The sequence below is a fragment of the Mesoplodon mirus genome, assembly GCF_964341445.2.
Source record: "Mesoplodon mirus genome assembly, chromosome: 18".
NCBI lineage: Eukaryota > Metazoa > Chordata > Mammalia > Artiodactyla > Ziphiidae > Mesoplodon > Mesoplodon mirus.
The window spans coordinates 14,268,054-14,288,461 of record NC_138994.1 but is presented as its reverse complement, the minus strand read 5'-3'; the positions used below and the strand labels follow the sequence as shown (position 1 = coordinate 14,288,461).

At 48.0% G+C, this 20,408-nt stretch overlaps 2 protein-coding genes across 19 annotated transcripts in view; both read left to right on the top strand.

Moving 5' to 3' along the window:
* Positions 1-5,389, top strand: part of RNF213 (ring finger protein 213) — a 120,344-nt gene extending 114,955 nt beyond the window's left edge. Inside the window, exons 66-69 of the mRNA XM_082603994.1 lie at positions 473-667; positions 1,097-1,186; positions 1,280-1,458; positions 2,682-5,389. Of these exons, the coding sequence (XP_082460120.1) occupies positions 473-667; positions 1,097-1,186; positions 1,280-1,458; positions 2,682-2,835 (618 nt within the window). The 3' untranslated portion in view covers positions 2,836-5,389. The remainder of the gene's footprint in view (positions 1-472; positions 668-1,096; positions 1,187-1,279; positions 1,459-2,681) is intronic.
* Positions 5,390-8,142: 2,753 nt separating this feature from the next.
* Positions 8,143-20,408, top strand: part of ENDOV (endonuclease V) — a 101,295-nt gene continuing 89,029 nt past the window's right edge. For 17 of the 18 annotated variants that reach the window (XM_082603989.1, XM_082603979.1, XM_082603985.1 and 14 more), the window contains exons 1-5: positions 8,143-8,243; positions 8,561-8,732; positions 18,250-18,384; positions 18,593-18,632; positions 19,640-19,752. In XM_082603989.1, coding sequence (XP_082460115.1) covers positions 8,188-8,243; positions 8,561-8,732; positions 18,250-18,384; positions 18,593-18,632; positions 19,640-19,752 — 516 coding nt within the window. In that variant the 5' untranslated portion in view covers positions 8,143-8,187. The remainder of the gene's footprint in view (positions 8,244-8,560; positions 8,733-18,249; positions 18,385-18,592; positions 18,633-19,639; positions 19,753-20,408) is intronic. The other variant, XM_082603984.1, reaches the window with a different exon arrangement.

Sequence of the window (20,408 nt, the reverse complement as noted above, 5' to 3'; positions counted from 1 at the left end):
CCAAGTGTTAACTACTGCTGTTTTGGCTTTGTTTTTTTTTTTTTTTTTTTTTTTTTTTGGCTGCATTGGGTTTTTGTTGCTGCGCGCGGGCTTACTCTAGTTGCAGTGAGCAGGGGCTACTCTTCATTGCGGTGCGTGGGCTTCTCATTGCGGTGGCTTCTCTTGTTGTGGAGCACGGGCTCTAGGCACGTAGACTTCAGTAGTTGCGGCACGCAGGCTCAGTAGTTGTGGCGCACGGGCTTAGTTGCTCCACGGCATGCGGGATCTTCCCAGACCAGGGATTGAACCCATGTCCCCTGCATTGGCAGGTGGATTCTTAACCACTGCGCCACCAGGGAAGTCCTACTGCTGTTTAAGTTAGAGAGTCTGTCCCATTTTGTGGCCTTAGCAGTGAAGAAGGTGAGCACTCTTATCAAGTAGCAGTGCACAGGAAGCCCCAACCATGAACTCTATTCTGCTTTTGACTTCCTAGAGCCCCCTCCCCAACGTGGCCATCAGTGCCATCAGAGGACAACTGCAGTCCTACAGCGATGCCTGTGAAGCTCTGTCTGCCATAGAAGTCACGTTGGGGTTTCTGAGCACAGCTGGGGGGGATCCAAACATGCACTTAAATGTGTATATCCAAGACATGCTGCGGATGGGTGATCAGGCCTCACAGGTTTCAAAGGTGGGTCTCATGTCAGCCTCTCTCCAAAGGAAATCAGCATTGTCCCCCTCCATCGTCTCCCCACTTCCTACTGGGATACCAGGGAGTACTGATCTAAGCAGCCCCTGAAAAGGAGGGGAGGCAAGAACACCCCCTCCCCCAGCCAGCCCACAGTGTAATCAGAACACACTGATGGGAAAGGCGGAGATGTGCTCGGAACTTAAAGATCTAGACTCAGCGCCACAAATATGCGGAGGCGTGCCTGCAAACTGCATGCCGCTGGTGGACCCCAAGATTGTTGCAGCGGGGAGAGGGCTTTCAGAGACGTTCTGGAGATGAGGCAGGGAATTAGTGGACGAAGCAGAGGTGCCTCCGTAGTGAGGGAGGTGGAATCAGTGCAGGGCCAAGTGAAAACAGCACCTCCTATTCAGGAGTTCTGTTCTCTTTCAGGCCTTAAACAGATGCCAGTTAAAACACACCATCTCCCTCTGGCAGTTCCTCTCTGCCCACAAGTCTGAACATCTGCTTCGACTGAGAAAAGTGAGTCTAGCCTCTTCCTGTCCACCTGGACCAAGGGAGCCGCACGGTCCCTTCCCAGGCTTCCGTGTGTCATGTGTTCTTATTTCATTCCAGGAGCCATTTGGGGAAATCAATCCAAGGTACAAAGTTGATCTCAGCCCTGAAAATGCTAAGCTGCTCAACACCTTCCTGAATCAGATTGGCCTGGATGCCTTCCTCCTGGAACTTCACGAAATGATGGTCTTGAAGCTAAAGAACCCCAAGACCGCGGAGAATTTCAACCCTAAGTGGAGGTACAGGCTTGTAAGCCTGCTGAGCGAGGCACACACACAACATTCTGCCACATCTCCCGAGATCTTCCACAGACGTGAAAATCATTCTTATGTTACTGCAGAAATTGGTTTCCCACTGATTTACCATTACCAATTGCAAAAAAGTCATATATTCTCATTATAACAAGTGGACTTCCTACGTCAGAAAGATGTGCATTTTAAATTCGATAGAAAAAGCTACGCCAATGTATAGTGTATAAGAATATCCAACATTGGATATTATTCGTCTTTTATATTTTTACCAGTCTAATGGCCCCAAAATGGTATTTTCTTCTTCTCATTTTTGCTTGTATCTTCCTATTTACTGGTGAGGCTGAAAATATTTATCAGCCATTTGTATATCTTCCTCCAAATTGCCTCTTGATATCTTATGATTATTTTTCTTTTGGGCTATTTGTCTTTTTCTTAATCTTATCTGTTATGTTACAAATGCTTTATCTTTAATTTTATGAAGCCAAATCTGACAGAATTTTCCTACAGAAGTGTCCAAGGACTCTATAGGAAAAATATACCTATAAGAGTCTTATCCCAAGGTTATAAAGTATTCTCCCATGTTTTTTCCTGTGCTTTTATAGTTTTATATATTACATTTGTTTTGTTAACCAATTATTTTTATGTGTGGCCTGAGGTAGGGATTTAGCTTTACTGTTTTTCTAAATAGATAGTCAAACTCCAGTTTTCCTCACCGACACACTTTGTAATTGCTATTTTCCTCCATTATGTATATGGCATATGCCTATTTATATTTATATTCTTTGAACTTATTCAAGAAGTCTTTACTATCCTGGACTTTTAGTGTAGGGAAAGAAGATCCCTTTTCTAGAGAATTTACAATCTTTGTTAATACAAATCATGAACTGGAATATAAGCTTTTTTTGAATGGCGAGGCTTTTTTTGTAAAGCAGATGTATTACTAGAGTGCTTAGAACCATCTGACGGGGCCCCTATCAAGGGGAGCTCCATCCCATAGGGTATGTGCACTGCAGTGTGGGGAGCAGCAGGGATGTACTAGAACCTTGAACCCAGGATTCTAGTGCCAGGTCAGTAACTCAGCAGTTGGTTGACTCGTTATTTCTGGCCTTCATGAGCACTTTGGTTCTCTGACGACCTGAAAAAGTGACCAGTGATGGTCTCCTTATGTCACATGACTATTTAACGCTGTCTCTTGTTCCTTCGTTTTTCAGCCTGAGAGACACACTGGTGAGTTACATGGAGACTAAAGAGAGTGAAATTCCTCCCGAAATGGAATCTCAGTTCCCAGAAGAGATACTGCTTTCCAATTGTGTCTCTGTATGGAAAATGGCTGCTGAACTGAAACGGAATCGACAAACGAGATAGAATCATTTTCTATCTGTGCAAGAGACTTGGGCAGAGGCGGCTCTTGCCTCCTCACTGGTGGGATGGGTTCCTTTGTGGGCTGTTGCCTTTGTGCATGCTAAGAAGGAAAGCTATTGGCACAGCACTAAATTTGAGACCAAGATGTGCTGTCTGGCTGACAACTTTTTTTTTTTTTTTTTTTTTTTGTGCCGTACGTGGGCCTCTCACTGTTGTGGCCTCTCCCGTTGCGGAGCAACAGGCTCCGGATGCACAGGCTCAGCGGCCATGGCTCACGGGCCCAGCCGCTCCGCGGCATGTGGGATCTTCCCAGACCGGGACACGAACTCGCATCCCCTGCATCGGCAGGCAGACTCTCAACCACTGCGCCACCAGGGAAGCCCCGGCTGACAACTTTTTGAGAGCCAAGCTGTTTCAGGAACATGTGTATATTCTGAAACTATCTTCTCATATTCTGAATACCGTTCATTAGGAGGTAAAAATTGAAGATTATATGAAACTAGAATAAACCACCATCCTCTGCATTCCAGGAGAGACCAAAAAATAGCTTGTCAGCTTCACGTACAGGAATCTGTGCCTCAGATGTCCTAGCTTCTTACCATGCATGTACCCAGCCCACCAGGCCCTTCTTCCTCAGACCAGTACATAGTGACAGGGAGGGAAAATGGGGTTATTAATTTGTCTTCTTTTCTAGTTTATTCTGCACTCACAAACGAGAATCTGGCTTTCTTCTTTCTTCCATTCCTTTAAATTCAGAAAATTGTACAAATATTTCTAGGTTTCCAAGAAGATATGAAAAAGTGCCAGACTCTTTTTTGTCTTCTCACAAATACAAGTCAGGGCATTCTGTGAGTGCCCTGAGGCCAAACTAGCCAGCCCTCACCCAAGCCCGCAAATGAGTCACTGCCAAATTTCAAGGGTCAGAGCCCACAAACTTTCATTGTGAAGAGCACTGGGCCAAGAGTCAAGGACACTTTCGGTATCTTAGTTTGATTTCCTTCTAGTATTCTAGTAAATTCTAAATGAAAGTTTATCAGTGTAAATTTGTATCAAAGGCATGGTTCTGGCATTTCTTGGGGAAGTTTTTGCCTCTCTACCATTCTGCCAAATAAACATGAACTCTTAGTGTGGTCTTGATTTCCCCAAGTATATGACTATCTGGTCCTTTCTTTGGGTCTCAGCCAAGGCATAATAACACTCGGAGAGAATATAAAACCAGTCACATTTCTGAAAAAGGAAATAAAGAATAGTCAACATACCCTGATCTTGCACTGCTTTTCTCACTGTGTTGTGCCTTTTTTTCAAAATCTACTTGATGCTTCTGACCTCTCTGGACTAATTCCTATTCCTAGGTAGCTCAGCACCTGTTAGCCCTGGGATGACAGTTGTTTACAAGTCAGAGGTAAATGTCTTTTCATACATATTCTGAATGAGATGATGACTCAATCAACTTGAAATTGGGCCCATGGAATGGGGAGAGCTACAAAAATAGAAAATGCTCGCCCAGGACACCATGGGCCCTTCAGCACCACTGGAGGGAGACGTAGAAGAATCCGTGCTCTGTTTCCATTATTTTGGTTTCTCTTCACCATGTTTGATAAAGGGGAGCACAGGAATCCAGGATTTGATACAATATCCACTTGCATGTAGTAACCTATGATTATTGAATCATTCCATGCAAAGGCACTCTGCCACGATATCAGCTGGATTGTGCATTTAATGGATGTGAGAGTGGGGGAGTTGCTTGTTCATCCCTTCAGTTTGCACTTGGAACTCCTTTGATACCTCAGAGTTGGGATGGAGCTGGCCAGCCTGTGAAGACCTCCTTTGGTGGGTGGGGGGGAGAAATTTTTTTCCCACTTTTATGAAGGTTTTTTTTTTTTTTTGATGAAGATAATGTTGTTTTGTATGCTATGCTTTCAAAGTGTTAACTGTCATTATCTAGCATTATCTTGTTGTTTGTACAGAAATACACTGGCCTAGCACAGGCAGATGTAAATTTGTTATACTTGTCATAGCTGTTTTAATAAACCTGAGTTTTGCTGCTAAAGAATCCTCTCTGGGGAAGAGGCTTTGGGGAATGGTTTCATGTGTTTGTGGAGATGTCCTCACAGGGGTGTCCATAAAGTGGAAGGTTCTTTTTTTTTTTTTCAATTTATTTATTTTTGTCTGCGTTGGGTCTTCGTTGCTGTGCGTGGGCTTTATCTAGTTGTGGCGAGCAGGGGCTACTCTTCGTTGCAGTGTGCAGGCTTCTCATTGCGATGGCTTCTCGTTGCTGAGCCTGGGCTCTAGGCGCATGGGCTTCAGTAGTTGTGGCACGTGGGCTCAGTAGCTGTGGCTTGCGGGCTCAATAGCTGTGGCTCGCGGGCTCTAGAGTGCAGGCTCAGTAGTTGTGGCGCACAGGCTTAGTTGCTCCGCAGCATGTGGGATCTTACTGGACCAGGGATCGAACCCGTATTGGCAGGCGGATTCTTAACCACTGCGCCACCAGGGAAGTCCCAAAGTGGAAGGTTCTTGACAGAAAACATACACTCTGGTTTAGAATGTGACAGGGTAAACTTTTCCTGTGGACAAAATGACAGCAGAGCTGAGGTGGTTTCACACTACTCCTCGGTCGCCAGGCTCAGGAGCTAAAGCTTAATCCTAGAGGGCTGCCCTCCCACTCCCTGCCTAACAGGACTTTCCTGGAGGATAGCAGAGCTCCAGCCAATGATGAGTAACAGCTGATCCTGTCAGGGGGCTGGGCTGTGGGATGGGCAAACACCTCCTCAGGAAAAGGAAATAGACACAACGGAGAAACAGTAAACCTCCAGCAACCCACTTTCGTTCCAATAGCAAAACACTGCTTTAGGGGAAAACTGCATTTTCCTCTTCTAAAGTGAAGAGGTTCCTCCAGGAGAGAACCCCATGGTCTGGAACCGCAGCAAGGAGAAGAGGCGCTGGTTCACAAAGGAGACGTGCCCCCCGCCCCGTGTCTTCTTCCCCACAGCCTGTGTCAAGTCCACCTACTCTCCCTTCCTCAGTAGCTCCTCACTGACCCTGACCTTCCCCTCTAGCCCTGCCTACTCATTCTCGTTTCCATTCATATTCTGGATTTTTCCTGCTCCACAGTTCTGTCTGCTTTCAGCCCAGGAAGAAACATTCACTAGGTTGGTGATGACTTAATCTGAAAATCTTCACAGCTGATCACTGTCTCCTTCTTTCTAAGACCTTACTATGTGTGTAAATTATTTACCTTTCATCAGTGGCTGCAGGATTTCGTCACGTGTTAACTGAGAGACGTCATGAGCTATTTCAGTCACTCCTAGGTTCAGGCAATTCCAACCCGGAAACAAACTTTTAGTGATAAACAATCACTGTGAAGAAAGGGCTTTGCTCAATAGGTAAAGCTACCCATGTCCAGCCCCGTGCAAGGGCACTGCTACATCTCTGACTTCATATGTTCGTGCCAAGTGTAGGGTCGCTGTTATCAGCTGAGTCTAGAGAGACACTAAATGAGAAGGTAGAAGAAAGCCTGAGGCCTTGAGCTGAATAACAATCCATCCAACCATGATTAGCATTTTTATTGCTTCCTGCTCTTTCTAATCCCTCTCTTCACTAATTAATCCCGTGCTCAAACATTATGAATCTCATTTCCAACTGGAAAAACACCAGGAAAGTGCCTTCTCCCAAGAAAGCAAATGCTGACAAGATTGAAACCTCATCAGACTGAAGTGTATTCTGGGGACAGCAGGACTGTGCTTCCTTCTGAGGAGCTGGGATTATTTCGGGAAGCCATCTGGGGCAAGAGCAGAGAGAAACTGGAGGGGAAAGGGCCCAGCTGGAGCACATGGAAGCCACCCCTGCGACTGCATATCCTATAAAGGCCTGCCTTCAACCCTGCTCCCCTTCCTTCACACCTAGACCCACTTGGAGTGTTACACATTCCCCAGCATTCCTTCCCCATCACCACGCCTCTACCCTGAAGCACATCAGAACGTCAACCCAGAGCACTGCTCCTTCCTCGGCAGCCAGTGGAGATGGAGTGACTCCTGTGGAGTGAATGACTCCTGATTACTAAATCGAAATGCCTCTGTGTCCTGACTGCTCTGTAACACAACAAGGCTGACACACAGTATAGCCCAGATGGACCTCAGAGTATACCTTGGCTCTCCCATTTGCTGCCAGTGGTCAAATGCCATATGAAGCTTTTCCTGAACCTCAGACTCCAATCCTGTATTTTCCTCTTGAGGTCTATATTCAGACTAGATGACTTATCCGTATACTTCCATTAATTCCCCTAGTAGAATATAAACCACGGGTTAAATTGCTACACTTCAGCCTAGCTGTCTGCCTTTCAGTACATCAAATACACCAACCTCTTTGCTACCTCAGACCTTGAAATGCTCCCATATTATTTTCACTCCAGCACTTAACACAATTGCAGTTCCACCAGGAGGAAGCTGTAACCCCAGCATCTCACACAACACCTGGCACAAAGAGAATGGAATTACTATTCATTCAATTGAAGATCAGGGGTCAGTCAATGTTCCACAGGTTGTCCGTAGTAAGTCTGCTCACCAAGATCCACCGGGTCAAATTTACGAGTCTGGCCCCACTAAGGACTGTGTCCTGTCCTCAAAAAGAGTCACTGAAAAGGAGGTCAAGGTGTCATGTAAGCGGCAGATGCTTGGTGATGGCGTTCAGGACACACTACCCCAAAATATGGCACATTGGCGTATTGATCTTAAGCCGGGGAAATTCGAGAAAACGGCAGAAGCAGCAAGATCACTTCTGCTTCTCCCATTTTGCACTCCAAATCTCCCACGTGAAAGGTCCCCTCCCTGTACCAGGAGGGAGAGAGACATTCTCATCACCAGAGACAGGGCGTTTAAGGCCAAGAAGGTGAGCAAACCTCCATCCGGTTTCACCATTTACTACCCACAGCCCAAACCCCTCTGCCTTAACAATTCTTCACAAATTCATTGTTTCTTTATCCAAAAGGTATAAAGCTTCCCGCTCTGGTCACTTCTTCAGGTCTCCACTCTCCGGTGAAAGGTCCCATGTACGTGTAGAAATTCAGTAAAATGTGTACACGTGCTTTTCTCCTGCAGGTCTGTTTGTCAGTGTAACTTTCAGATCCCGTCAGGGGCCCTGGACGGGGACAACTCTCCTTCCCCCACGGCTGCGGGGAAAGGCTGACTCTGAGGTCATAGGCCGCTACTCCCGAGCCGCTGGTCTCCAGCAGGCCCTCAGGCCACGAGGCGGCGACGTCCCGGTCCCCCACCGAGCGCCGCCATGGCAACGATGCGGTCTGGCGCCTCCGCGCGGCGCTCCGGAAGTGACGCCACCGGAAGGGGCGCTCAGGCCCGCGTCATGGCCCGAAAGGCGGCAGGGAGGCCGCCGGAGGAAACACTGTCGCTCTGGAAACGGTAATGGGGCCAGAGGACGCGTAAGATCCGGGGACTGGAGCGACGAGGTTCCCCGCAGACCTCCGACCTCGTAGTCCCCGGCTTGGGGCCGCGGGGGCTTGCGACCGTTTCCGGCGTGCGGGCGAAAGGGCGTTCGGGAGCTGTAGCTTCCGGCGACGCGTCTGGGTCCTAGGGAAGGGAGGGGGTGAGACCGGGAGGGTCCCCGGGTAGAGCCCCGAGCCCCGGGCCTGGACGCTCCGCGTGTGGGCGGCCGCAGCCGGACCGCGGGGTGGGGGGATCTGGGCTGGGCTGCCCGCTGGACTTGTTTCTGCCCTCAGGGAGCAAGCCCTGTTGAAGACACTTGTCGTGGGCCGGGACACGGAGGCGTGGCAACGGGACCCCGCTTTTTCGGGCCTGCAGAGGGTCGGGGGCGTGGACGTGTCCTTTGTGAAGGGCGACAGTGTCAGCGCCTGCGCCTCTCTGGTGGTGCTCAGCTACCCTGAGCTCGAGGTAACCCCGGGGGGACGCTGGCCAGGGGCCGCTCTGCTGGGCTCCGGGGTGCATTAGTGAGAGGTGGGGCTCTGGACAGGGAACAGTGTTAGGGTAGAACCCCGCTTCTCCTTTCGTGGGAGTTCATTAATGAATTGGGAAGCCTTTGAAAAAAAGAGGATAGGGGACAAAAACTGAAGTCATTCTGTGACTTACGTCCAGATAAACTCATGATCTCCAAGTTTGGCCGTTATCTTGGGCTCCCCATGTCAGGGACCCACAGCAACACACCCTCAAGTTGCCCAAGCTGGAAATCTCTGTCTTCCCAGACCCCTCACAGCAGGTCACACACGAACTCCATTTTTTCTCCCCCCCTAAAATCACTGGAGTCTTATCTATGCACCTCTCTGCATCGCTGCTGTCCCTTCCCTGGCTGTGCCACCGTCACCTCTCCTATAGGTGACAGGCAGAATCTTTCCTGGGTCCCTTCTGCATGCTGCCATCAGAGCAGTTTTTCTAAAAACCAAATGTGAGCAGGTCACCACCTAGTTCACTTAAGACACTTAAGTGCCTATCCTGTGATCTCATGGTAAATAAAAGTAACACTCACGGACGAGGCATTTTTCGTGATCTGACCCCTGCTTAACATAACTCCCTGTAGGCTCACCTCTGGCTACCACCCGCTCCTCACCCACTCCCCACTCCAGAGGCCTTTGGCTTCCTCAAACACGCCTTGCTGTATCTGCCTGCCTGACCTTAGCAGTGATGTTTCCTCTCCTGGAATGTTTTTCCTGGCTAACTCCTCCTCATCTCTTAGGTCCTCCAGTAAGCCCCCCTTCGTCCTGCAAGACCAGGAGTTGCTCTCAGCACCCTCTCATTCCTCTTTATCACACTGGGATGGAATTGGCCTGTGTGTCTCCCCTACCAGAATGTAAACTCCACAATGGTAGGAACCATGCTGTCTTGCCCACCGGTTGTAGCCTCTGCACCTAGTTCAATGCCTGACACATAGAAGACGATCGAATAGATACGTGAATGAATGAACAGCGTGCCCACAATTCCTTTGGAGTCAACAGCTCAGGAAGCCTTGGCTAAAGAAGAGCTTGACGAGGAAACCTCTGCTCTGCAGCTTCAGCATTTCCCCCTCCCTGCTCCTCTGCCTGCTCCCAAAGCTACTACCTTCCTGCCTCAGCATCTTTGTGCTTTACTTGGAAGATCCTTTAGTCAAAATTCAGCAGAAATATATTGATACCTGACTCAGAGTTTGGTGAGGAATAATTGAGATCATGCATGGAAAGCAGTTAGCGTAATGGGCGTGTGGTAAGCCCTCAAAAATTAAATGCTAAGGCACTGTTAATTCTGAGGATGACTTCTCAATTCTCAAGACCCAGTTCACTTGTTCCCATTGCTCTATACCTTCCTGTACCTGCAGAATTAACCACCCCCTTGTCTCTGTCCTAGGCCTGTTTCTTATGCATGTGCTATTACAGTACTTCTCACACTGTATTAAAGTTACCAGTTTAGGAGGTACTCGCAGATCTTACAGCCTGTTAACAGAGCACTCTCCTTTTGCAGTAGCCTTCCTCCCCTCATTGCAATAATAGTTTTGAATAGTTGCCCTTACCTCAAAGCAAGGTTATTGGTATATTCTGGTTTTCCCACCATCTGTAGGTTCTGAAGGGCAGGGTTATACTGTATTTCTTTTGGAGCCCCAGCACTGAGCAAAGTGCTTGCTACTTGGATGTAGTCAGCACTTATCATCCTGTGCTATGGAAGCTTTGACTAGGGAATGATCTTGGAATAGTCTGGTCCATTGATTCCCAAATGCCCAACCATGGATCTATGCAATGAGAGTCACCTGGAAGTGCATTTAGAAATATGGATTCCATAGGCAAATCCATAGAGACACAAAGTAGCTTTGTGGTTGCCAAGGGCTAGGGAGTGGGATGGAGGGTGACTGCTGATGGGTATAAGAGTTACCTAGGCATGGTGAAAATGTTCTAAAATTGGATTATGGTAATGGTTGCACAACTCTGTAAATACCAGAAAGCGTTGAATTATACTCCAGGTAATTTTATGGTAGTAAATTATATCTCAATAAAGTTGTTTTAAAAAAAAGATTCCAGGGCCCCCCTCCCTTTACTGATATTTACCTTTTTAAACAATCCTTCCTGTGATTCCAAAGCAAAGCCAGGCTGTGAATCACTGGTCTCCCTTTCGCACAGCCAGGAATCCTTTCCTCACCGTCCCTGACAAATTGTGGCCTCACACCAGAGCCCGTTCCATAGATGGAAGCCTGGTTCGTATGTTCTTTTCCACATGGAGCTGAAATTTAGTTGTTTGTGACTTCTGCCTTAAGATCAGAGCACAGGGCAAACCTTTCCTACCCTGCTATTTGAAGACAGTCCTGTGTTCTCCTGAGTCTCACTGAGGTGATTTCCAGCCCCTTCACTTGCTGCTGGCCCTCTAGCCTGCCCTCAGTGAGCAGGGCCCTTTTTTTTTTTTCATCTTTATTGGAGTATAATTGCTTAACAATGGTGTGTTAGTTTCTGCTTTATAACAAAATGAATCAGTTATACATATACATATGTTCCCATATCCCCTCCCTCTTGCGTCTCCCTCCCACCCTCCCTATCCCACCCCTCCAGGCGGTCACAAAGCACCGAGCTGATCTCCCTGTGCTATGCGGCTGCTTCCCACTAGCTATCTACCTTACATTTGGTAGTGTATATATGTCCATGCCTCTCTTTTGCTTTGTCACAGCTTACCCTTCCCCCTCCCCATATCCTCAAGTCCATTCTCTAGTAGGTCTGTGTCTTTATTCCTGTCTTACCCCTATGTTCTTCATGACATTTTTTTTTCTTAAATTCCATATATATGTGTCAGCATACAGTATTTGTCTTCCTCTTTCTGACTTACTTCACTCTGTATGACAGACTCTAGGTCCATCCACCTCATTACAAATAGCTCAATTTCATTTCTTTTTATGGCTGAGTAATATTCCATTGTATATATGTGCCACATCTTCTTTATCCATTCATCTGATGACGGACACTTAGGTTGTTTCCATCTCCGGGCTATTGTAAATAGGGCTGCTATGAACATTTTGGTACATGACTCTTTGTGAATTATGGTTTTCTCAGGGTATATGCCCAGTAGTGGGATTGCTGGGTCATATGGTAGTTCTATTTGTAGTTTTTTAAGGAACCTCCATACCGTTCTCCATAGTGGCTGTACCAATTCACATTCCCACCAGCAGTGCAAGAGTGTTCCCTTTTCTCCACACCCTCTCCAGCATTTATTGTTTCTAGATTTTTTGATGATGGCCATTCTGACTGGTGTGAGATGATATCTCATCGTAGTTTTGATTTGCATTTCTCTAATGATTAAAGATTTTGAGCATCCTTTCATGTGTTTGTTGGCAGTCTGTATATCTTCTGTGGAGAAATGTCTATTTAGGTCTTCTGCAGCAGGGCCCATTTTTACATCCAGCACCCAGAACTGAATCGAGTACCTCAAGTGCAGTTCAGCCTTTTGGTTCAACCGTTTGGTGGGCCTAATGCACAACCTAATGCCAGCTTAGGTTGAAACTTGCATATCTTCACAGAGATTACTGACTAGATCGTGCCCACACGCTAACTATACAACTGATTTTTCCTTCTCCAAGAATTTTTTTTTAACATCTTTATTGGAGTATAAGTGCTTTATAATGTTGTGTTAGTTTCTGCTGTATAACAAAGTGAATCTGCTATATGTATGCACATATACCCATATCCCCTCCCTCTTGGCGTTTCCCTCCCTCCCACCCTCCCTATCCCACCGCTCTAGGTGGTCACAAAGCACCAAGCTGATCTCCCTGTACGATGCTGCTGCTTCCCACTAGCTAGCTATTTTACATTTGGTGATGTATATATGTCAATGCTACTCTCTCATTTCATCCCTTCTCCCAGATTTTTAACTTGAAAATGTGTGCACATACTGAAAAGTTGAAAGAATAATACATTGAACACTGGTGTACCCTCTGCTTAAGATTCAACTGATTTTGTGGTCTTTTGTGTGTGTGTGCACTGAGATTCAAGAGTGCCTCCTGGGCTTCCCTGGTGGCGCAGTGGTTGAGAGTCTGCCTGCCGATGCAGGGGACGCAGGTTCATGCCCCGGTCCGGGAGGATCCCACATGCCGCGGAGCGGCTGGCCCCGTGAGCCATGGCCGCTGAGCCTGCGCGTCCGGAGCCTGTGCTCCGCAACGGGAGAGGCCACAACAGTGAGAGGCCCGCGTACTGCAAAAAAAAAAAAAAAAAAAAAGAGTGCCTCCTAGAGGTTGTGACAGCTCAGCAAACCTGTCCTAGAATGATATTTTCCTACATAATGGCAGCGTCATTATCACCTTAAAATATACATACATTATTCCATCACAACCTGAATCCCATTCCATAACACATTTCCCCGGTTGTCCTCATATGTCTCTTAAAGCTGGTTTTGTATTTTTCTCTGATCTGTAAAACTTCGACATGTGTTATGTTATAGTTGCTGTTGATAGTAGATTATGATTACTGTGGAGTTTTTTTTTGAGGGGGGTCCAGTATATTGCTGTTTACTTTTTTTTTCCACTAAGATACATTTTTAAAATTTTTATTTATTTATTTTTTTATACAGCATGTTCTTATTCGTTATCTATTTTGTACATATTAGTGTATATATGTCAATCCCAGTCTCCCAATTCATCCCACCACCACCACCACTGGCCCCGCCTCCCCTTAATTTCTTAATTTTCCTTAATTTCTCTTTCTCATCTTTTGTTGTTAGTGTATAGGAATGCAAGAGATTACTGTGCATTAATTTTGTATCTTGCACCTTTTCCAAATTCTTTGATTATCTCTAGTAGTTTTCTGGTGGCATCTTTAGATTTACCTATATGTATAGTATCATGTCATCTGCAAACAGTGACAGTTTTACTTCTTCTTTTCCTATTTGTATCCCTTTTATTTCTTTTTCTTCTCTGATTGCCACGGCTAGACTTCCAAAACTATGTTGAATAATAGTGGTGAGAGTGGACATCCTTGTCTTGTTCCTGATCTTAGAGGAAATGCTTTGTTTTTCACCATTGAGAATGATGTTTGCTGTGGGTTTCTCGTATATGGCCTTTATTATGTTGAGGTAGGTTTCCTGTATGCCCACCTTCTGGAGAGTTTTTATCATAAATGGGTGTTGAATTTTGTCAAAAGCTTTTTCTGCACCTATTGAGATGATCATATGGTGGTGGTGGTGGTGTTTTAATATTTATTTACTTATTTGGTTGCACTGGCTCATAGTTGTGGCAGGTGGGCTCCTTAGTTGCAGCACATGGGCTTAGTTGCTCCGTGGCATGTGGCATCTTCCCGGACCAGGGATCGAACCCGTGTCCCCTGCATTGGCAGGCAGATTCTTTATCCACTGCGCCACCAGGGAAGTCCAATCATACGGTTTTTAATTCTTCAGTTTGTTAGTATGGTGTATCACATTGATTGATTTGCATATATTGAAGAATCCTTGCATCCCTGGGATAAATCCCACTTGATCATAGTGAATGATCCTTTTAATGTGTTGTTGGATTCTGTTTCCTAGTATTTTGTTGAGGATTTTTGCATCTATATTCATCAGTGATATTGGCCTGTAATTTTCTCTTTTTTTGTAGTATCTTTGTCTGGTTTTGGTATCAGGGTGATGGTGGCCTCGTAGAATGAATTTGGGAGTGTTCCTTCCTCTGCAAGTTTTTGGAAGAGTTTGAGAAGGATGGGTGTTAGCTCTTCTCTAAATGTTTGGTAGAATTCACCTGTGAAGCCATTAGGTCCTGGACTTTTGTTTGTTGGGTTTGTGTTTTTTTTTTTTTTTTTTGCAGTACACGGGCCTCTTACTGTTGTGGCCTCTCCCGTTGTGGAGCGCACAGGCTCCGGATGCGCAGGCTCAGCGGCCATGGCTCACGGGCCCAGCCGTTCCACCGCATGTGGGATCTTCCCGGACCGGGGCACGAACCCATGTCCCCTGCATCGGCAGGCGGACTCTCAACCACTGTGCCACCAGGGAAGCCCTGGGTCTTGTTTTTGTATCCATTCAGCGAGCCTGTGTCTTTTGGTTGGAGCATTTAATCCATTCACATTTAAGGTAATTATCAATAAGTATGTTCCTATTACCATTTTCTTAATTGTTTTGGGTTTGTTTTTGTAGGTCCTTTTCTCTTGTGTTTCCCACTTAGAGAAGTTCCTTTAGCATTTGTCGTAGAGCTGGTTTGGTGGTGCTGAATTCTCTTAGCTTTTGCTTGTCTGTAAAGCTTTTGATTTCTCTGTCAAATCTGAATGAAATCCTTGCCAGGTAGAGTAATCTTAGTTGTAGCTTCTTCCCTTTCATCACTTTAAATATATCTTGCCACTCCCTTCTGGCTTGTAGAGTTTCTGCTGAGAAACCAGCTGTTAACCTTATGGGAGTTCCCTTGTATGTTATTTGTCATTTTTCCCTTGTTGCTTTCAGTAATTTTTCTTTGTCTTTAATTTTTGTCAGTTTGATGACTGTGTGTCTCAGTGTGTTTCTCTTTGGGTTTATCCTACCTGGGACTCTGCATTTCCTGGACTTGGGTGGCTATTTCCTTTCCCAAGTTAGGGAAGTTTTCAACTATAATCTCTTCAAATATTTTCTTGGGTCCTTTCTCTCTTCTCCTTCTGGGACCCCTATAATGTGAATGTTGGTGTGTTTAATGTTTTCCCAGAGGTTTCTCAGGCTGTCTTCATTTCTTTGCATTGTTTTTTCTTTATTCTGTTCCATGGCAGTGAATTCCACCATTCCATCTTCCAGGTCACTTATCCGTTCTTCTGCCTCAGTTATTCTACTATGGATTCCTTCTAGTGTATTTTTCATTTTAGTTATTGTATTGTTCATCTCTGTTTGTTCTTTAATTCTTCTAGGTGTTTGTTCTTTAATTCTTCTAGGTCTTTGTTAAACATTTCTTGCATCTTCTCCATCTTTGCCTCCATTCTTTTTCCAAGGTCCTGGATCATCTTCACTATCATTATTATGAATTCTTTTTCTGGAAGGTTGCCTATCTCCACTTCATTTAGTTGTTTTTCTGGGGTTTTATATTGTTCCTTCATCTGGTACATTGTCCTCTGCCTTTTCATTTTGTCTATCTTTCTATGAATGCAGTTTTTCACTCCACAGTCTGTAGGATTGTAGTTCTTCTTGCTTCTGCTGTCTGCCTTCTGGTGGATCTTCACTAAGATACATCTTGAGTTGACTTCCATGTCAGTTTCCCCAAGTTCCCACTTGGGTCTTTCAATATGTGGGGTCAGATCTTCTTTTATTTTTGGAACGTTTCTTAGATTGTGGTTTTAAGTATTAGTTATATTTATTATTTCAGCTCCATAGTTTTGTTTCTCTTTTTCAGTCATGCATATGCTGGGTTTTCTGTCTTGTCAGGTTTTTTTGTGTTTCTGTTTTTATTTCTGCCAGGTTGTGCTCTCTGTCTGCCATTTAGTTAACTTACCTCTGCTGCACAACTGGTTGGGGGCAGCATTTCATCAACTCACAAGGTTTGATCATTGCCTTCTGAGTTCTTGTAGTTCTCTGTTCACTCTAAGTTGTACTTAGGTACTTCCCTGATATTCCAGTGGCTAAGACTCTGCACTTCCACTGCAGGGAAGATCCTGCATGCCACACGGTGTGGCCTTAAAAAAAAATAGTATTTAAACGGGAAACTCAAGGGCCAGGGGTTTGGGTGCCTCAATGGGTTTCTTAAATCATGAGGGATAGTGAAGTATAGTTGTGCCAATAAATGGCATCCTTTTCAGAAGCAAAGACGGCCAGTGTCTCTTCTGATTCTTTGATACTCTCATTTCCAAAGGACCTTACACTTCTGGCCTCGCTCTCTTCTCCACAAGCCCCCAGGGCTCACCTGTGTCTCCCCAGAGCAGCATCTTCCTGATAAGGCTGGGGCTGCCCCCCAGGTCTCATTCCATCAGGCTCCCCACCACTAGGCCCCACCACACCCCCTGCCCTTGCCCCTTCCCCACCTGCCTTTCTGGCGAGGGGCCCAGAGCTGGCTCTGTGAGTCTGGGCTGTTTATTTCCGCCCGTAGGTGCACACCGTTGCTTGTAATTGGCTTGTCTCCCAGTTACTCTGTGGGCATGGGGTACAGGGGGTTCATCTCCTCTCCTGTGGATCTCTGGCTCCTGGAGCTTGTGCAGAGCGATTCAAGTGTAAGCAGCCACCATCATCCTGTGGGAACTCAGGCCACACTTGAACTTCATGCATGTCCCCGTGAAGTCATCCTGTTGCATGGGGTTCAGCACTCCAGCCTGCCGGGTTCACTGTGAATCGAATTCTCTGGTCTGTCATCCGGTTGGACCCTGCCCACTCTAGGTCATTGGCCGTTTGATGAGTTTCCTGTGAGTCACTGATAAAAATGTTGGAAGGACGAGCCCCTTCCCCCATGCTACTAGAGTAATTCCTTCATTTAGGGACATGTCATTATGACGTAGCTTCAAGGGAGAGGTGGAAGTATGATTTTGAAAGCTATCACCAAGAGATTGGGGGGTGGGTGGGATGGTCAGTAACAATCCAGGACATCTGAAGGTTCTGGAGAATGTGTGCTTAGTGGGAAACGTTCTCACCTCCGGCGGTCTGGCTGTAATGAAAACTCAGGGTTTAAGGGCCTTAGGGCTGCCGTCCTGTGGTCTGAGCGGGTCCTTACATGCTAATCAAGTACCAACAGGGCCTCCTCTTCCATGCTGTGTTAGGACTTTTCAGTTTGAAGAACAGTCTGCCAGAGCGTGTGAAAATTCTGAGTGGTCCCCAGCAGGTCTGCCTCAGACTCCTGGCCCCCACTCCTCCCAGCGTGAGCCATGCCTTTTAGCACAACATCCCCAGGGGTATCCCCTCTTCTCTCTCTGGGGTTATTTGCAGCCTCAGAATTTTTCTTTTTGGACTCTCCCATCCCTTGGGACCCAATTCTCTTCCAAACTGCCTCACTCTGAGATCGTGCCTGTCCTTTTTCTGAAATATTTGTAATCTCTTTTCTTAAAGCCAGAGTTGCCCTTCTTGCTATTGTATCCTCTGTGAAGACTTGGCCTTTTCTCCCCGAGGCCCCTTCTAATATGGCACTATGGTGTCTATTCACAGGTGCTTCTTGTGCTTTGTTTTCTGTGAGCCTCCAAACAACCTGGCAGCAGGGTGGGGTGGGGAGGCGACAGGTCTGATTTACAAAGGAGACTGATTTACAGGAGACTCCAGGGTGTGGCCACGCCAGCCTGAGGAGGGCCTGTATCAGGGAGGGCCTGATACAGACCAGGTGTGGCCAGTACCTTCGAAATGGCACCATTTGAATCCCCACTGCCCATCTGCAGGGTGGATCACCTGTCTCCAGATAGTGAGGCAGGGAAGGGGGCGACTTGGGGGTGGGCCTGGGAGACAGAGGGAGTGACAGGGATTGTCAGATAAGGGCCAAGGGCATGCGAGGGTGCGGGGGAGGTGGCCAGGGCCGCGCGTGCCTAGTGACCTGGGTGCCTGGTGGCAGGTGATGTATGAGGACTGTCGCATGGTGAGCCTGACAGCCCCCTACGTGTCAGGCTTCCTGGCCTTCCGAGAGGTGCCCTTCCTGGTGGACGCGGTGCAGCAGCTGCGGGAGAAGGAGCCCCACCTCATGCCCCAGGCAGGTATCTCACTGGGCTGGAGGAAAGGCCCTCCACAGGCCCCGCCCCATTGCAGGGAGAGATCCCATGAGCCTCCTGGAGAAGTGCTTTTGCCTCAAGAGGGATCAGACCTAAAGAGCTGGGCCCCTCCTCTTGCTCTGGGATACCCCAACCTGATGGGCAAGGGGCACTTCAGCTGACCGTGACTTTCCCCTGTGGCTCTTCCAGGTCCTTTTTGTGGATGGAAATGGGGTGCTCCACCACCGAGGTAATCTGCTCCCAAGACTCCCCGAGAGGGCTGTAAGAGAGGGACCAGGAGGGGTGCAGTCCGCCTGCACCAGGCCCCAGGCCCTCTGCCACCAGCCTGGCCTTGCAGCTCCTGGCCTTGCTTTCCTTGTCAAGGTCCCCTAGTAAGGAGCCCCTACTTCTCTTCACCCCTGCCCCTTTCCTGCCTGCCTCCACCGCCTCTGCTGGCCCAGCTCAGGTACCAACATCCAGTTTGGACCTGACACTTCCAGAAGTCTCAGGCCCTGAGCCCAGCTAGCCTGTCCCACTGGCGTCCTGCCCTGTGTCCTAAACAGACCCTTGCCTGAAACCGAACAGCAACAGACAGGTGTGCCTGTTCCCCACTGACACAGGGTAACCCACACCCACCTGGGTGCTGGAACCTTGTCCTGGGGAGAACCACCAAGGGGGAGGGGCTGTCTTACCCTCAGATACAAACCTGGGGGTTGGGTGGCAGAGGGAGTCAGGAAGGGGTGGCATTGTGATTTTAGCCCCTGCCCTGGGAGCCTGTGGGCCCAGAGCCACCCTGGACGCTAGTGCAGGACCAGCAGGCCAGCCCTGGGCCTGGACCCCAGTCACTGCAATCCTTGCCCCCTGGCAGGAGCCCCAAAGTTCTGGGCGAGTTAAGGGCAGAGATGCAGAGGCCTGAAGGTGGCCACAAAGGGGAGGGGAGGATGAAAGATGCCAGAAAATGAAAGAAGCAGGTGAAGCATGTGAGCACACTAATTATAATCAGGCTCCTAATCTTGTCAGAACGGCGGGGAGGCGTCCTCCACCCAGCCTGCCAGCCTGGAAGTCAGGGTAGAGGGCCACGTCCGAGATCACAGTGGGGCTTAGAGCCCTGTCCCACAAGTCCTTGCCCACCGACAGGCCTCTGTTCACGTGGAAAAGTTCAGCGAGGCTCTGGTGTGGCCCCCATCCCCACACTGTCTCTAAACTGCTGGGCTCATTGCCTCACCTCCCCAATCTCATCTTCCTCTGCCCCTGCAGGCTTTGGGGTAGCCTGCCACCTTGGTGTCCTCACAGACCTGCCCTGCATCGGGGTGGCCAAGAAACTCCTGCAGGTGGATGGGCTGGAGAACAACGCTCTGCACAAGGAGAAGGTGAGGGGGCCAGAGTCCGCCCCGCTGCAGACCAGCTCCACCTGGGACGCTCTCCTCCCAGCCTGGATTGCTGGCCTGGAGTGAGGAAGACCAGCTTTCTTTGCGTGCCTTGTGTTGCTTGTGGGTGGTGGGTCATCTCGGGAGACTCGGAGCTCTTCTCCCAGCCTCTGGGTGCACACTTGCCTCCTCTCCACCCCTGCCTGCGTGCTGCTGTGGCACCCCACGTTGGGGCAGAGCCTCCAGGTATCGGGGACCAGGCATTCAGGGCCTGTACAACACTCTGTACTTTTCCGCCTGCCGTGCCACCCCCATCTGCCTGGGGCATCTCCCTCCTCTGGGACCCCCTCTGGCGAGAGCTGGTGACACACGTGGCTCTCTAGCCTGGACGGCCAACTCAGAACGGGTCAGTTGCATCTGTCTCATCCTTCCAGCTCCCCCATGCCTGTGTGGAGTGCCTGTTTGTTGAGCTGACAGGGACCCCTGACCCACCCAATGGGCCAGTCCCCACCACCACCACTCCAAAAAGTTTGTCAGGTTGAATCAGAAGTGCTCAAATTGGTAGCAGGAGAGAAAGCAGCAGGAAGTAAGTGGCCTCGAGTGGGCTGTGGCCCTGTGTGTGCACCAGCCTGGTGCCTCCACCCTGCAGCACTGGGGCC